Source organism: Centrocercus urophasianus, unplaced genomic scaffold (genome assembly GCF_019232065.1).
Source record: "Centrocercus urophasianus isolate 14NV4802_14NV808 unplaced genomic scaffold, USGS_Curo_1.0 seq_18, whole genome shotgun sequence".
Classification (NCBI taxonomy): domain Eukaryota; kingdom Metazoa; phylum Chordata; class Aves; order Galliformes; family Phasianidae; genus Centrocercus; species Centrocercus urophasianus.
In genome coordinates this window covers 6,217,987-6,233,689 of record NW_024884733.1, presented here as the reverse complement: position 1 = coordinate 6,233,689, position 15,703 = coordinate 6,217,987, and the positions used below count along the sequence as shown (strand labels likewise).

Genomic DNA, 15,703 nt, shown 5'->3' with positions numbered 1-15,703 from the left:
GCCGCCAGAGCCAGGCCTGCCTGCACACGCCAGGCTGAGCCACCACAGTGCTCTGGGAACCGTGGGAGAGCCCTGCAGTGGGGAGCGTGGCTCCAGCGCGGTGGCACAAAGCTCTGCAGCAAGGGCTGCGACCGGGGGAGCTGATAGACATGGAGCAGCAGAGCCTGCGTCAGTGCAGGGTGTGGGGACGGCCACCTGCCCGCTATCTGATGGCCCCCAGCCGCAGGCTGTCCCTGCATCCTGCCGGAAAGGTGCCCAGGCAGATCAAACAAGGGCGGTGTGGGGCTGACGCACTGCAAGCTGGGAGGGGTGCAGGCCTCGCTGGCTGCCACCCCATCCCGTCCCATCCCGCCCCATCCCATCCATCATGCTGCCCGCAGGCGGCCTCCCCGAGGCTTGTCCCTGCCACCCCGTGCTATTCCAGATGGGCACCCGGCAGGTGCGAGGCTGGGTTTTGCGTATACACTGCTCTGTTTGCTCTGGTAATTAATGCTAATTGTAGGGGGTTTATTGACCAACTAGGAGAGGTCCTTCCTGTCTTTTCTGGAGAAATGCTGAATGCAAACAGAGCTGAGATCTAGGCTGGTTTCCAGCTGGGTCGGGGGATGTGGGCAGTGAGCCCTAAGATTTTTATGGTGGCAATCATCTGAGCTGTGCAAACAGTGACTCCAGTGAGCACGGGGCTATATAGGGCAGCTCCTCCTGCGCCACAGACGTGAGGGGCCGTTATTCTTCCCATCTCCGTGTGCCAGGTGAGGATAGGGCTGCCACCGAGCACAGCCTCGGGGTGTTCAGGGGGATGAGAGCTGCCTTTATGGCACAGGGCACGCTGCAGCCTTGTGGTCTTCAGGCCAACTTTTGTTGCTGTCTCTTGGAGAGGAAGATGAGCTGAGTCTGCAAATGATCCCCAGCACTGGCGATTAGCGCACATAAAGGGGAGCTACGCTGAGGCAGCTGATTGCCTCCCCAGCCTGGCATGGATGCAAGCGGGAGGAACAGTGATGCACAGAGGCCTTGTGGCCTGAGCATCCCTGTCTGCTCATGTCATCACTGCTGCTGTCCCGGGCAGGACAAGCCATGGGTCCCTCGCCCATGCAGGTGGCTGCGCCATCCCCCAGAGCACTGCTGGCAGTGGCGGGGCTGGGTCTGCCCAGGGACTTCGAGCCCTGCCTGAGGCATCTGTTGACACCATGGGATCTTACAGGGGACGCCTGCAGAGAAGAGAAGGATGATGGCAGCCAGGTGTGCCCTTCTGCTGCTGTGCTGCATGGTGCTCCTGCAGGTGGTCGGTGAGTCCCGGGGAAATGCTCTTGGCTCGGGGTGGGGGCATGGGGCTGAACCCCTGTCCGTGTATCCCCACCTCTGCCAGGAGCCCGGTACCTGCTGAGCTGCCCTGAAGGCTGGTCCTACTACAAGCTGAACTGCTTCAAGTATTTCTCCCAGCACCGCACCTGGGAGGAGGCAGAGGTAAAGGTGGTCAGGGTGTGCAGCTGGCTGCCCCCAGCTCTGGGTGTGCCGGGGTCCTGCAATGCTCCGCATCTCCCTGCAGGCGCTGTGCCAGAACACCTACTCTGGAGCCCACCTTGCCTGGGTGGAGGAGCCCAAGGAAGCAGCCACGCTGAGCCAGGTCATCATGTACTACCAGCGCTCGCAGCCTGTCTGGCTGGGCCTCCACTACCTGCGGCAGGTGAGGGGTTGGCGGTACCCATGGGGCTGGGGACAGCGGGCCTGGGCTCCTGACCCTGTGTCCTGCTCAGAGCCGGGACTGGCGCTGGACCCACGGGGAGAAGTACGATGACCTCCCAACGGTTCCTGGGAATGGTGCCCGAGGAGGAAGCTGTGCCCTGCTGACCCGGAGCAGCAGTGAGTGCCCACAGCCCGCGTGCTTCCTTCTCCTATGGGACCCCTTTGGGCAGAGGGGACCTGGGAGCTGCTGCCCCCTCCATGCTGACCCCGTGGCACATCTCTCCCATAGGTTTCACCGTGTGGTCCAGTGCTGACTGTGACCGACAGCACCACTTCATCTGCAAGTTCACACCCTCACAATGAGCACAGCCCTGTGCCCCCATGCTCTTCTCACCCCACCTCCGCGCTCATCCCTCTATCTCCCAAAATTACATCTATAAACAGAGAAGCATGTGAGCATGGTGTGCGTCCTGTGCAAAGTCCCCTGCTGTTCTGCCTGCTACTAGTGCATGTGGAGACCTGTGGGGAAAGGAGGGTGTGGGGACAGGTCCCAGGAGTTGCAGGGCTAGGGCAGGTATGCAGGGATGGTGATGTGTGATGAGGGGTCCCTGCGTGGAGACCTGGGAGATGGGAGTGGTTCCCATGAACCTACAGCTCTGAGGGGCTGTGTTGACATCAGCAATGGGGGACAAAGGTCCCTCGTTGTGTCACTGCAGTGCGGCTCTGTGCATCACGTGTCTGTTTGCTCTGCTGTTTTGGAGATGGCTGTGCCTCCACCCAACTCATTTTTGTGCCCCGGAGCAGCCATACATGGAGAATGACATGTCCCAGGTGGCATGGGTGGCACAGGGTACTCTGCTCTGTGCTGGAGGGTCACACAGCACAGTGACAGTGGGCTCTGCCGTCACCATCACCCCCCAGCTCAGCGCCAAGCCGTCACCTGGTGGCACTGAGCCCACCCCAATGCTCAGCCCTGGCTCCACGCATCCCAAAATGCTGGGACACCAGCCGCAGCCATCTCACTGGTTGTGCCCTCCAAATACAGTACTTGCTGCACTGTCCCTGTCGTGTTGGCTGCTGCTCACTGACCTTTGAGCACCAGTGCTCAATGTGCTGATAAGGGCTGGGGGGGCCGCAGTTGATAAAAGCTGCACACCAAGCCGATCCCTGTGTCTGTCTCTCTGTCCGTCCGTCTGGGCTGAAGATGCTGCGCTTGGTCAGCCGCGCTGCGCGGTGCTGGGGAGCGAGGCGGGGGCTGGCACGGGTACACCCTGCAGCCATGCAGCAGGCATGGTGAGCGCCCAGCCGTGGGGTGGGCAAAGCCTGGGGGCTTTGGGGGGCTGGCAGTCAGCTGGATGCGTGCTGGGGAGCGGGGGGGCTCTGTTGGGGCAGGGAGCAGGGTGCAAGCGTTTGTGGGGCCCAGGCAGCCTCAGTGGTGCCCAGCACAGGACCCCCACTGCTCCCTTTGCCTCGCAGCCTTTCCAGCACTGCAGTGGCAGCCGGCACAGGCACGTGGCCCAAGGACGTGGGCATCCTGGCACTGGAGGTGTACTTCCCTGCACAATATGTGGAGCAGTCTGAACTGGAGCGTTACGACGGTGTGGAGGCCGGCAAGTACACGCGTGGCCTGGGCCAGCAGCAGATGGGCTTCTGTGCTGCCCACGAGGACATCAACTCGCTGTGCCTGACGGTGGTGCAGAGGCTGGTGGAGCGTGGGCAGCTCTCCTGGGACGCCATCGGCCGCCTGGAGGTGGGCACTGAGACCGTCATCGACAAGTCTAAGGCCGTCAAGACCGTCCTCATGGAGCTCTTCCGCGAGTCAGGCAACACTGATGTGGAGGGCATTGACACCACCAACGCCTGCTATGGCGGCACAGCCTCGCTCTTCAACGCAGCCTCCTGGGTCGAGTCCAGTGCCTGGGACGGTGGGCATGGGGCTGGGGGGTGCCTGAGTGTGGGGGGGGGTACTGGGGCATGGGGGAAGGATGCTGCCCTACTGTCATCCCTCCACCTTTCTTTCTCACCCACGTAGGCCAGGGGATGGGGATGTGAGTGGTGGGCTGTACTGAGACCACGGGATGGATGGGGATGCCCCACCTACTGTCATCCCTGCTGTCCTCTTGCAGGACGCTACGCCGTGGTAGTGTGTGGGGACATTGCTGTCTACGCAACGGGGAACGCACGGCCCACAGGAGGTGCCGGTGCCATTGCTATGCTGGTGGGACCCAACGCCCCTCTGGTGCTGGAGAGAGGTCAGTGCTCCATGGGGATCTGGCTGGCCGTGACTGGGCCAAAGGTGGGGTTGACGTGGTGGTTAGGACCCGTGAGCAGATCCCCAACACACAGCTCTCACCTGTGTCCCCAGGTTTGCGGGGAACGCACATGGAGCACGCCTATGACTTCTACAAGCCTGACCTGTCTTCAGAATACCCAGTGGTGGACGGTCCCCTCTCCATCCAGTGCTACCTGCGGGCCCTGGACCGCTGCTACGCCGTGTACCGCAGGAAGGCAGAGAGCCAATGGCAGCAGGGTGAGGGGTGACGCTGCGGCACTCGGATGGCCGCACATCCCACCCGATGGCGACTGACATTCCTGCTCTGCCTTCCAGCTGGCATCCAGCGGCCTTTCACCCTTGATGACTTCAAGTTCATCATCTTCCACACACCCTTCTGCAAGCTGGTGCAGAAGTCAGTGGGGCGGCTGCTGCTGAACGACTTCCTGGCCGCCCCCAGCCCTGACACGGCTTCTGGACTCTACAAGGGGCTGCAGCCCTTCCGGTGGGTGTCCCTCAGTGCAGTGAGGATGCCTCTGCTCACTTCCCATGCATGCTTACAGCCCGCCTCTCTCCATGCAGCGGCATGAAGCTGGAGGACACCTACACCAGCAAAGAGGTGGAGAAGGCCTTCCAGACGGCCAGCCAGGAGATCTTCAACCAGAAGACCAAGCCCTCCCTGCTGCTCTCCTCCCGTAATGGCAACATGTACACACCGTCCATGTATGGCTGCCTGGCCTCGCTCCTGTCTCAGTGAGTCTGCAGCGCTGGCAGCAGGGGGTCGCCATTTTGAGGGGTCGCCATTTGAGGGTTTGCTGTTTTGGTGGGATGTCATTGTGGAGGATGCCATTTTGGGAATGGCCCAGCTTCACTCAGCCCAGTGCTGTCCCCCGGCCAGCGTTTCCCTGCCGCCTTGCTGGAGTGCATAAAGCCCTTCTGTCAGTGCTATGGGATGAAAACCCCCTTTTCATGACCAGAGAACGGCCGTCCCCCACTGCCGGCTGGGAAGGAGCCATGGGAACAGCCAGGCACGAGGGCGGTGCGACTGCTGTGTCCCTCAGCCCGTCCTTGAGCCACTCGCTGCCTCGTGCTGGGCTGCAGTGCCTGGTACGGCCCAGGGACGTGGTGGGGGCAGAGACCTGCCCAGCCCCTGCTGTGTCCAACTGTTCCCTGCTTGCTGTCCCCTGCAGCACAGCCTCCCTTATCTCCTCCTGCAATGGTTGCAATTTAATCTGGCCCAGCCTGCCAGGGCCCTCCTGGCTGAGGTCCATCGAGCCCTGTATCTCCCCTAACCCCTCACCCCAAATGGCCACAGGTGCTCAGCTCAGGACCTGGCCGGCTCCAGGATCGGTGCCTTTTCCTACGGCTCAGGGCTGGCCGCCAGCATGTTCTCCCTCCGTGTCTCGCAGGATGCAGCCCCGGGTGAGTCCCACATCATGGGCACCGAGAGCCGGGAGGGCACAGATGGGTGGTGTCTCATCCGTGGTCTCCTCACACCAGGCTCCCCCCTGGACAAGCTGCTCTCCAGCCTGGCTGATCTGCCCACCCGCCTGGACGCCCGCAAGCGCGTGGCCCCACAGGACTTTGCCGATATCATGAAGCGGCGGGAGGAGACCCATCACCTGGGTGAGCAGGGCTGGGGGGCACCCTGCTGCCGGGGTCTGGCTGCCCCACTGAGCCTCACGTCCTCTCCCCACAGCCAACCACACTCCGCACGGCTCCCAGGCAGACCTGTTCCCCGGCACCTGGTACTTGGAGCGGGTAGACGACAAGTACCGCCGGCAGTACGCCAGGAAGCCCGTGTAGGGCACAGAGAGGGGCAGCCACCGGGGGGACGTGCAGGCGCAGGAGTGAATGCAGCCATCCGGGTCCCGGAGCAAGCAGTGTTTTCTGCGAAAACGCGGGCAGCGTGGGGAATAAAGCACGGATGCAAGGGCAATACCTCTGCTCTGGCTCCCTATTGCAAAGCAGTCTACATTACCCAGTGCCATGTATTCCCCTCCTGCCCCTAAACCCATCCTGAATCACCTCCGTGCCAAGTGAGATTTATCCCTGTACACCACACGTGCCTGAGGAGAATGGCACGTATACTCAGGTTGCCTAATGCTTTGGATCCAACACAGGTGGCAATACACAATTGCCAGCATCCCCAGGGGATAGCTTCCATGGGTAGAAGTGGGGTGACGTAGGAGGCTCAGCCCATCTTGGAGCACTGCCCAGGCTGTTGCCAGAGGGGACTTCAGCAGGGCAGCAGAGCCTGAAAGACCTTTGCACCCTTGAGCAAATAGTGCTAGAAGGTGGCGGGGACAGCACTGGGGATGGAGCCAGGAAGAACAGAGTCTGCAGGAAATGATGTGGAGTTGGGTATGAGCGACATCATCGAGAAGGGTTTAGGGATGGATAGGAAGGACGCTACAAGGTTGGGATGCATGGACAAGGCACAGCATGCTCGTTCCTGGATGCTTTATTGAGCACGATGCTCCCCCAGGTGCTGGAGGCTCCAGGTCCTTCCCCGTCAAGGGGGGGCTACAGGTGGAGCTGGAAGACTTCTGTAGTGCATGGCTTCAGGCCAGAGAGGTCAGGCAGCGGGGCTGAGAGCCCGGCTATGCTCCACTGCTCCCCCGACACTGCACTGGAGCTGTGGTAGGACTGGAGCTGGATCCCTGTTTTCCCCAGCAGCCCTGGGCAGGAGGAAAGAGGTCAGAACTGCAGCCTGTTCTCTGGTACCTGGACCCCACAGTGGTGTAGGATCATGAATAGCAGGGCTCTGCCTACCCTGAATCCCCTCTATGATGTTCTTCCTTTCCTTTGCCCCAAGTCATACAACTGTGGAATCATTACAGTTGCAAAGACCTCTCAGATCCCCAAGTCTAACCCCAGCCCACCTCTACCATGTCCCTCACTGCCACAATTCCATGGTTCTTGAACACCTCCAGGGACAGTGACCCCACCAACCCCTGGTCAGCCGGTGCCACTGCATTACCAATTTCCCAGCCCTGTAACCAAACCACCCCTCCTGTCTCTGCACACAATGTCCTGTCAGCATTGTCTTCCTTTTGACTCTAGGCTGATTGTGGAGATCCCTCCAGCTGTTCCTTTGCTTGTGGTGACACCAGAAGCTTACCAGCGAGTGTGGGCAGCGTGTTTGTTTCAGATGCTTTGACTCTATAGATAAGGAGAGGGCCCACCAGTGGTGCCGGCTGCTTGAAGGTGACCCCGTTGAGCTCCCTCAGCACTGGAGTGCTGCCCTGCACTGTTCCTGTTACCCGGTGTGGGGTGCCCTGCAAGGCCACCTGCAGCAAGCCCTCAGGCTCAGTGCATGTGTCACCATGGGAGGCTGTGACCTGGTCGGGGGAGATGGCCACTCAGCACCTGCATCCTACAGGGATGTCCCCTGAGGGCACAGTGCCCTGTGGGCTTATACCAAGGAAGGATAGGATGTGGTGGCATTGGGCTGACACTCTGTGTACCTTCAGGCCAGCCTCCTGGGCCAGCAGCATGGCATTCACCAGGGTCGCCTCCTTCTTTCCTCCAGCCAGCATGCCTGAGACCACAGCAGGTGCCAGGTAGCTGCTGGCATCCTTCAGGGGGGCTCCTGGGATCAGTACTGTGATCAGCTCATGTCCATCTGTATTCCCACTATCCCATACATCCCACGAATGGGATGACTCCTTCATCCCATCACCCAACCACCTCCTGCCTTCTGACCCAGTGCATCCCCTTGGGTCCCTGTGCTGGAGCACACCTGCCCACCTCTCACCTAGGGTGCAGACCTGCACATTGCCCGTCGCTTGCTTGGCCAGGCCATGCAGCACCGTGCCCAGTGCCCTGGCCACGGTGATCCAGGGTTTGGTCTGGGGCGCAAAGGCTTTGCTCAGTGCCTGCCCATTGACCTGAGAGGAGAAGCGGGATGAGCAGTGGGGTTCTATCACTCATGGGGTCTCAGGGTGCACCAGGGGACTCACCAGGCCGACCAGCCCCTTTCCAGTGGCCATGTCCACTATCTGCATGGCAATCTCCTTGCCGCAGCGGCTCTGTGCCTCCCGGGTGCTGGCACCCAGGTGTGGGCAGCAGATGACGTTGGGGTGGTCCACCAGGTCCCGGTCCTTCGGGGGCTCCTGCACACGGCCCCGGTCTCAGCCCCGTGCCATCCTGGGGGCTGCCTAGCCCAATTTGGGTGATGGCCCCAAGGGGACCCCTCTCACCTGTGTGAAGACATCGAGGGCAGCCCCTCCGCACTGCCCTGAGCGCAATGCCCGCAGCAGTGCTCCTTCATCCACGATGCCACCCCGGGCACAGTTCACCACTTGCACACCACGGCGGCACTTGGCAAAGGTGCTGTCGTTCAGCAGCCCTGCAGGGGGCACCATCAGGGATGGGGATACAGGGGAAGCCCCAGAGCAACCCCAGACTCCCAGGCCGCCCTACCTGTAGTGGAGGGCAGCAGTGGTGTGTGCACCGTGATGAAGTCACAGCGGGGCCAGATCTGCTCCAGTGGAAGCTGCTCCACGCCGAACGCAGCTGAGGTCTCAGGAGTGATGATGGGGTCGTAGCCGATGGTCTGGGGCAGAGCGAGGGCTCACAGCTGTACCCAGCCTGCTCCCCACCACTGCCCCTTGCCCTGCTGCTCACCTTCATGCCAAAAGCCTGCATCCGTGTGGCTACCTCCCTGCCGATGCGGCCCAGCCCCAGCACGCCTAGTGTCTTCCCATTCAGCTCCATGCCCATGTACTGGGGGGCGAGGAGAGAAGTGAGCAAGCAGGGGCCTCCCAGCACCCACCCGCCCAGGCACTGCACCTGCCCCATACCTTCTTTCTGTCCCATTTGCCTTCTTTCATAGAGGCAGCTGCTTGTGGGATCTGCCTGCAAGAGGGGGGCACAGTCTGTGCAGGGCTGGGGGCTGTGGGATGGATACCCCACCCCGTACAGCCCCGCACTCACCTGGCCAAGCACAGGATCATGCCGCAGGTGAGCTCTGCAGCACTGAGGCTGTTCCCGGTGGGTGTGCTGGGGACAGGGATTGGGGTCACCGTGTGACCTCCCCATAGGGATAGAGACCCGCAGGGAGGCTGAGCACTATGCTGACCCCCCAGCCCCGTGCCAGCAGGATGTCTCCTTTCTGGCTGCGGGTCCCACTCTTACTTCATCACCAGCACTCCCTTCCTGGTGGCTGCCTCCACGTCCACATTGTCAACACCGGTGCCTGCTCTGCCCACCACCTGCAGCCTGCCTGCCGCCTCCAGCACGTCGGCACTGACTTTGGTGGCCGAGCGGACGATGAGCCCATCACAGTCCTGCAGGGACAGACACCACACGTCTGACAGGGCTGGGCCGTGGGGATGGCAGGCAGGGTGGGTGGTGGGGTGGGAAAAGCCGCGGGCCTGGGGCTGGGATCAGCAGTGTGAAAGCAACCAGGATTCTTGCATCAGACACAGGAGGCGGGGACGTGACCCACTGGGCGAGGGGGCTTCCAGCCTCCCACTGTTCTGCAGTGTTCCATGATGTCCCCGCCATGTGCTTGTGGTATACCCACTAATCGCACTGGGACAGACAGACAGACACTGTGCCCACTTGGCGCCCACCTGTGCCCACCCGTTGCCACCAGCCCAGGGCTCTGAGCCACACGCAGACCCCAGCTTGCTCACCTGGATCTCCTGCAGCAGCTCCTCTTTGCTCAGCCCGGGCTTCTCCAACACCTGGATACCCCCCTCCTGCAGGATGACCCTGCAGCAGGGGTCCAGGCTGTCGCTGATAAGTACTTTCTGCAGCTTGGTAAAGGCCATCGCTTGGTGTTGGGCTGTTGGGGCTGTCAGGGGTCCGTTCCCACTGTCTGTCCGCACAGCTCCGGCCAAAGAGGTTGCTGAGCGCTGCCCACCGCACTAAATGGGCTGCCGGCGGGGCATGTTTTGCGGGCTGCTCTCTTGTCTCATTGGATCCCATTTCCATAATCCCACCTCTTTTCCCTCCTCTCCCCACCGCCGCTGGGTGGCTGCGAGCCCAGGATCCCAGCCCCCCAAGGCCTCCCCGAGCCCCTCACCCTCAGCAGCTGTGATGGCGGAGTGGGGAGACCAACAGGGCCCCCAAAGCATCGAGCACCCCCTCAACCCACGTACCTCCCACTCCACTGCCTTGCCTCAGTTTCCCCACCACAGGGAGGTGGTGGCAAACCGCCGCACTGCCCCAGCACTGCGCCCACCATTGAGCAATGTCCCGATAAGCGCTGGGGGCACGGGGCCAGCCCCGTCACCGGCTCCCAATTGCACGGAGTGCACGGGAGACACCCAGTAAACGCCCTCCATGGGGTGGGAGCCAGGTGGCTGCACAGGTGACCTCGTGGGGAAAGTGCTGACCCTGGAGGGGTGCAGCATGGAATGTGGCAGGGGGAATAAGGAGGAACAGAGGGCGTCCCCTTTGTCATGGAGACAACACCTCAGCATGTGAGCAGTGCAGGGCACAATCACTGCAGGCTGTGTGCACCATGGCACCATGCGCACCCCACTGCAGCTGCAGCCAGGGAACAACCGTGACGCCAAAGGGAGGAAAGTCCGGGGCAGTTGGCATGGGATGAGAGGTGGGGTCAAGGCTGGGGTTGGACACATCCCACAGCAAGACCCCGTGCTGCCCCTTGGAGGGGCTGCAGACCCATTGCCGAGGCACGGTTTCCCCATGCGCAGCATATGCTGGGGGCATTCAGGGCAGGATGTGTGGATGGAGGCCCCGCTCCAGTGCCTTGGCACAGCTCCACGCCTGGCCCTGGCCCCTATTAACCATTAAGATCAAGCTCAAGGCACCCGCCAAGTCTGGGACAGCACCATCTGGGTGTCACTTTCTGGTGGCTCCCACACCAAGCGTCCCCCCCACATCTGCGGGGACAAGCAGGGAGCACCCCTTGCAGCAGGCGGGGGCTCTTGGCTGAGCCCAGCCCTCGCAGACACTGTCCCATGCGATCACTCGAGGCCATGACCAAGGTACCACCGCAGTGCAATGCGTGCAGCTTTCCCCAGGCAGTTGGTGCCCTCTCCTGGGCAGCAGGGCAGGAGTTGCACCTCGCTGCCCTTGCAGGGACATGAGGAGTGCGATGAAGGTACCCATTAGTGTGTCCCCACGGCCTCATGGAGAGACCAGAACGCAGTCCCAAGTCCCATATAGCACCCTCAGAGCGGTGAGCACGTCTAATATGGCACTTGGTGACGTTGGTGGCAACTGGACCACGACCTGGATGAGGTCCCGAGGACTACAGAGGGTTGGTACCCCTACTGCTAAATCCTGCTGCTGGGGTCCCGGGTGGTCTCTGCATGAAGGCACCAACAGGGTGGCTGCCGTGGGTTTGGGATGGAGGAGAGCAATTTGGGGTTCCTGCATGGTGAGGGGCCCTGGGACAGTGGGGAGAGGGCAGAGGTGGTACCAGGAAAGGGCATTAGGGATGCTCCAGGGGGTCCTTGGGTCAGGATAGGAGTGGCAGAGAAAGGGTAAAGGTGCTTTGAGGGCAGGAGGTCGGGTTGCTGCCGGCGGAGGCACCAGGAGACGGAGACGACTGACGGAGGGAGGGGGGATGGAGCGGGAGGGAAGGATGGAGGCAGGGACGAGGAAGAGGAGGCGGAGGAGGAGGGATGCAGCGGCGGGCGGAGCCGCCCGGTGCCGCAGAGCCGCCTCCCCGGCGCACGCTGGGGCGGCCCGGCGTTGCCCGCGGAGCCCCCCGGTGCTCCCGGTGCAGCGGGGCCCGGCGCGGTGCAGCCCGCAAGCGGACGAGAGGATGCGAGCCCCGAGGCGGAGGTGAGCGGCGGTGAGGGAGGTACGCGGGGGATGCGACGGTGATGAGGGACCGGGACACGCGTGGGGCCGCGAGTGGAGGATCCCGGCGCCGGGATACGGTTTGCTGCCCCGGGGCTGCGTGGTGCCGGCGCTGCCCATCCGAGAGCCCGTCAAGGCGGGTCTGAGCCGGCGCGCCGTGGGGACGCACGGTGCCGGGGCATGCCGTAGGGACCAGCGGGTGCTCTGCCGCGCGATGGGACGGGGCCGTCCGGCGCTGCGGGGCCGAGCCGGGGCTGACCCCGGCACGCAGGGTGGGGGTTGCTGGTGTCCCTGCTGGAAGGCCGAGGGTGGGGAGGTGGTGCGGGAGTGGAGCCGGCCCCATCTCCTCCGGCTCTTGCATCCTCCCTGCTCTTCCATCTCGTGCCCGTCCCCGCATCCAGCCTCAGTCCGTGCCCTCTCCGCACCAGGAGCCGACCCGCCCAGCAGTCTGGGTACCGCCGGCTCCGCTCCCCCTATCCCGCCGCGCTCAATGGGGGCCTTGTGCTGGGCCGTGACCGCAGGCGGATAGCTGCACGCAGCCACAGGCGCACACAGCACCGGCCCCACCTCCCACGGTGGCCTCGTTGAGACATCCCTGCCACGAGGCAGCGGGCAGAGCCGTGCCACGTTCTGCATCCCGGCCTCACCTGGCCTTGCCGGGTGTGCAGGCGGCTCTGCGGGCAGCCATCCATCCACTCTCCATCTGCCCACCTGTGGGAGCTGATTCAGCTGCAGGACGTGAGTCCCCGGTTCATTGCGGTGGTGGGCACCTGGGGGACGCTCTCCCATGGGGGCCATGGCTGCTGCCCTCTGACCTCACTTTGGTGACGCCGCAGGGCTGGTCTCAGTGTCAGGGTGGCTATGGTGGCCCCAAGCTGTTCCTCAGTGCTGTGAGTCAGCGGGTGCTGTGAGTCAGGGCCGTGTGGTAACCCTCGTGCCAGCAGGGCTGTGGAGCCATGGGCACATTCATGTCTTGTCACCCACGTGTGCCATGCTGCACCTCACTGGGTATGGTGTTTGCTAGGGCACGGTGCCATGGGCATCATGCCCACTGGACACCAGGCTTGTGGGTATGGTGCGTCTTGGGGTGCTGTGTCTCAGTGTTGTGTTTCTGGGTACCGTGTCTCTTTGGTCTTCTTGCTTTCCTGGATATTGTGCTTTTGGATGTTGAGCCTCTGGATCCAGTGCTTCCTTGGGTATGGTGTGTCTTGGTGTGCCTTGACTCTGGGCATCGTGTCTTCTTGAGTGTTTTACCTCCAGGTTCTTGCCTTCTCTGCTATCACGTCTGTGCCTCCTTGGACATATTGCTTCCGGGCACTGAGTCTCCTTGGGTGTCATGCTTCTGGGTATCATGCTTCCTTGGATATTGTGCCTTTGGGTATGGTGGGCTTTGGGCACCATGCTTTACCCCCTTAAGTCGTTGCACTCGACTGTCTCCTCCTGGCAGGTGGCTGCTGCAAGGGCCATGGCACCACGTGGCTGCTGCCAGGCTAAGAGCAGAACACTGCACCCATGGGGGGCCCGCTGCCTTCTGGGGAACTCCACCAAAAAGCTTTGGACTCAGAAAAACAAACAAACAAACAAACAAACAAAAAAAAAAAACAAAAACCACCCAGATTATTTTGTTTTAAGGAAAAAAAAAAACTGTTTTCTTTTTTCCCAATCCTGAAATGACTCATACTTCCATGCTGAAAATAAACCTGATGGCGGCTGCTGTTACCAGTGGGTGAGTTGCAGTCAGGCGGGCAGCAGGGCACGCTGTGCCTGGGGCTGCTGGGGGGGGCTGTGAGAAGGAGGGGAGCAGCTGTCCCTGAGCACCCAGCATGGCCCCCCCAGCCCTTCTCCCCAGCCTCCAGGGAGAATGTAGAGGGGGGTTGTTGGGGGGCTCAGGTGTCCATGCTGCCTGCTGGGGGGGTCAGGGCTGCTAATGGGGCTAAAGTGCTCCCAAGTGGGCACCGCCATCTGCATGGCCCTCTGGGCACTGTGAGTGGACGTGTCCCACGTGTGCCAGCACCCGTGTGCATGCATGTTGCCCCCGTGCACACCCATGCTTTGGTGTGACATTTGGTTTGATCAGATCTCCGTCTCTCCAAAGCTGTTGTGCCGTACAGCAAATGGCTGAAATTCCCCCCCAAGGACCTCTGTGTAACACGGGGGTGCGCTCCTCTCCGCAGGGACCCCAGCTGCAGTGACGTCCCCACAGTCAGCCCCCTGACAGGAAGGGACGCCATGTCCCACGGGGACACCCCAATGGAAGGGCTGTGGGGTGACTGCGACGAAGACCCCGAACCGGGGGGCACTCTGCATCCCCCACCCGCTCAGCCCCATCCCAGCCCCACGGTGCAAACGTGTCCCCTGAGGGACCCAGAGGAGGGTCCCCTCGCCCAGACGCAGACCCTGCGGGACTTCGAGAAGGTGACCGCTGCAGGGGCCGGGGGGGTGCTCGCGGGACGCGTCTGTTGGCCCCAGGAGGGGATGGGACAGCCGGTGCCGTCCCCGTGGGGCACCGCGCTCCCCCTCACCGCCCTCCTGGCTGACGTCCGGGGGGCCACCCGGGGCTCGGGTTTCACCACTTGTCTGTCCCCACAAATAGCACCGGGAGGGGAAAAAATAGGAAGGGGCCTTGGCGAGGGCACCCGTCCCAGAGCTGCGTGCGGGCAGGGAGCCGTGGGCTCGGTGCCGCCATGTGAGGGGTGCCGGGATGCCCCCCCCATGGAGCACCAGCCATGGCTAACGGGTACCGCACGCTGTCCCAGCACCTCAACGACCTCAAGAAGGAGAACTTCAGCCTCAAACTCCGCATTTACTTCCTGGAGGAGCGTGTGCAGCAGAAGGGAGAGGGCAGCCGGGATGATGTCTACCGGCGGGTGAGCGCGCCTGTGGGGACAGGGATGGGGCAGGTGCTGCCGGATGGGATATCCCTCAAATGCTGTCCCTTTGGGGATGGAGGCACACAGCTGCCAGTATGGGTCAGGGATCCCAGTGAGTAGTTGAGCTGGGGGGAGTTTGCCTCTCACTGCCTTTCACCGGAGCAGGAAAATGGGATGGGGAAAGCAGGATCTTCCCTGCTGGTAGAGACCCCTGTGCCCCGTTACAATGACGGACACCCCATGCCTGTGCCTCGTCACGTGGGGTTCACCCCGTGTTCATGCTCCATCACACAGGGGGGACACCCCATATCTGTGCCCTGAAATGGGGCTATCAGCAGCAGGAAGCCAGCATGATAAACAACCTAACTGCTGCAACAGCTGTCCTGGGTGGGTGGGTCCCTGCTGACAGCGGGCATCCCCAGCTTGGTATGGGGACAAAAAGCACCCAGCACCCTGCTGTGGGGCAAGGGGTGTGCCCCCCCACTGCCTTCAAAGCGCACAGGGAGCAGTGTGGGGTCTCGGTGCTGTGTGGGGCCTGGATGTGGTGTAGGGCCTTGGGGCGTGTGTGCACAGTGCCAGCTCCATCCCTCCTGCCCTGCAGAACATCGAGCTCAAGGTGGAGGTGGAGAGCCTGAAGCGGGAGCTGCAGGAGAAGCAGCAGGAGCTGGACAAAACCTGGTGAGCGCTGGGACAAGCAAGGAGGGGTGGCTGGTGGGGCTCTGCTTACGGCCCTGACACCGGCCAAAAATAAAGGGCAGCACCTGTCTGCCGGGGGAGGGTGAGGCTGAGCCCTGCTGTGCGTGCCATGGTGCTGTGCCATGCCATGTGACACTGTGCCATGCTGTGTGACATTGTGCCATGCCATGTGATGCTGTGCCATGCCGTGTGATGCTGTGCCATGCCATGTGACACTGTGCCATGCCATGCCATGATGCTGTGCCATGCCATGACTCTGTGCCATGCCATGCCTGGCAGGGTGGCTGCAGAGAACCAGACAAACCGCAGCGAGGCTGCACTCAGGCAGCATTATGAGGAGCGTCAGCGGGAGTCAGAACATGTCTACGAGCTGCTGGAGAACAAGATC

At 62.2% G+C, this 15,703-nt stretch overlaps 3 protein-coding genes across 3 annotated transcripts; 2 read left to right on the top strand and 1 right to left on the bottom strand.

Annotated features, from left to right (window-relative positions):
* Nucleotides 1–1,062: 1,062 nt before the first annotated feature.
* On the top strand, nucleotides 1,063–2,142 carry REG4 (regenerating family member 4). The gene is made up of 6 exons (XM_042819966.1): nucleotides 1,063–1,098; nucleotides 1,205–1,289; nucleotides 1,370–1,467; nucleotides 1,550–1,687; nucleotides 1,758–1,863; nucleotides 1,976–2,142. The coding sequence occupies exons 1-6, from the start codon at nucleotides 1,078–1,080 to the stop codon at nucleotides 2,047–2,049; spliced, it is 522 nt and encodes a 173-aa protein (XP_042675900.1). The 5' UTR covers nucleotides 1,063–1,077; the 3' UTR covers nucleotides 2,050–2,142.
* A 704-nt stretch (nucleotides 2,143–2,846) lies between these two features.
* HMGCS2 (3-hydroxy-3-methylglutaryl-CoA synthase 2) lies at nucleotides 2,847–5,928 on the top strand. The gene is made up of 9 exons (XM_042819965.1): nucleotides 2,847–2,979; nucleotides 3,163–3,611; nucleotides 3,813–3,938; nucleotides 4,052–4,216; nucleotides 4,295–4,463; nucleotides 4,541–4,711; nucleotides 5,274–5,380; nucleotides 5,459–5,584; nucleotides 5,658–5,928. The coding sequence occupies exons 1-9, from the start codon at nucleotides 2,891–2,893 to the stop codon at nucleotides 5,762–5,764; spliced, it is 1,509 nt and encodes a 502-aa protein (XP_042675899.1). The 5' UTR covers nucleotides 2,847–2,890; the 3' UTR covers nucleotides 5,765–5,928.
* A 478-nt stretch (nucleotides 5,929–6,406) lies between these two features.
* Nucleotides 6,407–10,116, bottom strand: PHGDH (phosphoglycerate dehydrogenase). The gene is made up of 13 exons (XM_042819963.1): nucleotides 10,072–10,116; nucleotides 9,604–9,846; nucleotides 9,101–9,252; nucleotides 8,900–8,965; nucleotides 8,767–8,821; nucleotides 8,591–8,689; nucleotides 8,387–8,519; nucleotides 8,164–8,312; nucleotides 7,924–8,076; nucleotides 7,719–7,851; nucleotides 7,429–7,553; nucleotides 7,083–7,302; nucleotides 6,407–6,639 (listed from the first exon to the last, which is right to left on the bottom strand). Exons 2-13 carry the CDS (start codon nucleotides 9,739–9,741, stop codon nucleotides 6,485–6,487), a joined length of 1,578 nt encoding a protein of 525 aa, XP_042675897.1. The 5' UTR covers nucleotides 9,742–9,846; nucleotides 10,072–10,116; the 3' UTR covers nucleotides 6,407–6,484.
* Nucleotides 10,117–15,703: the final 5,587 nt, after the last annotated feature.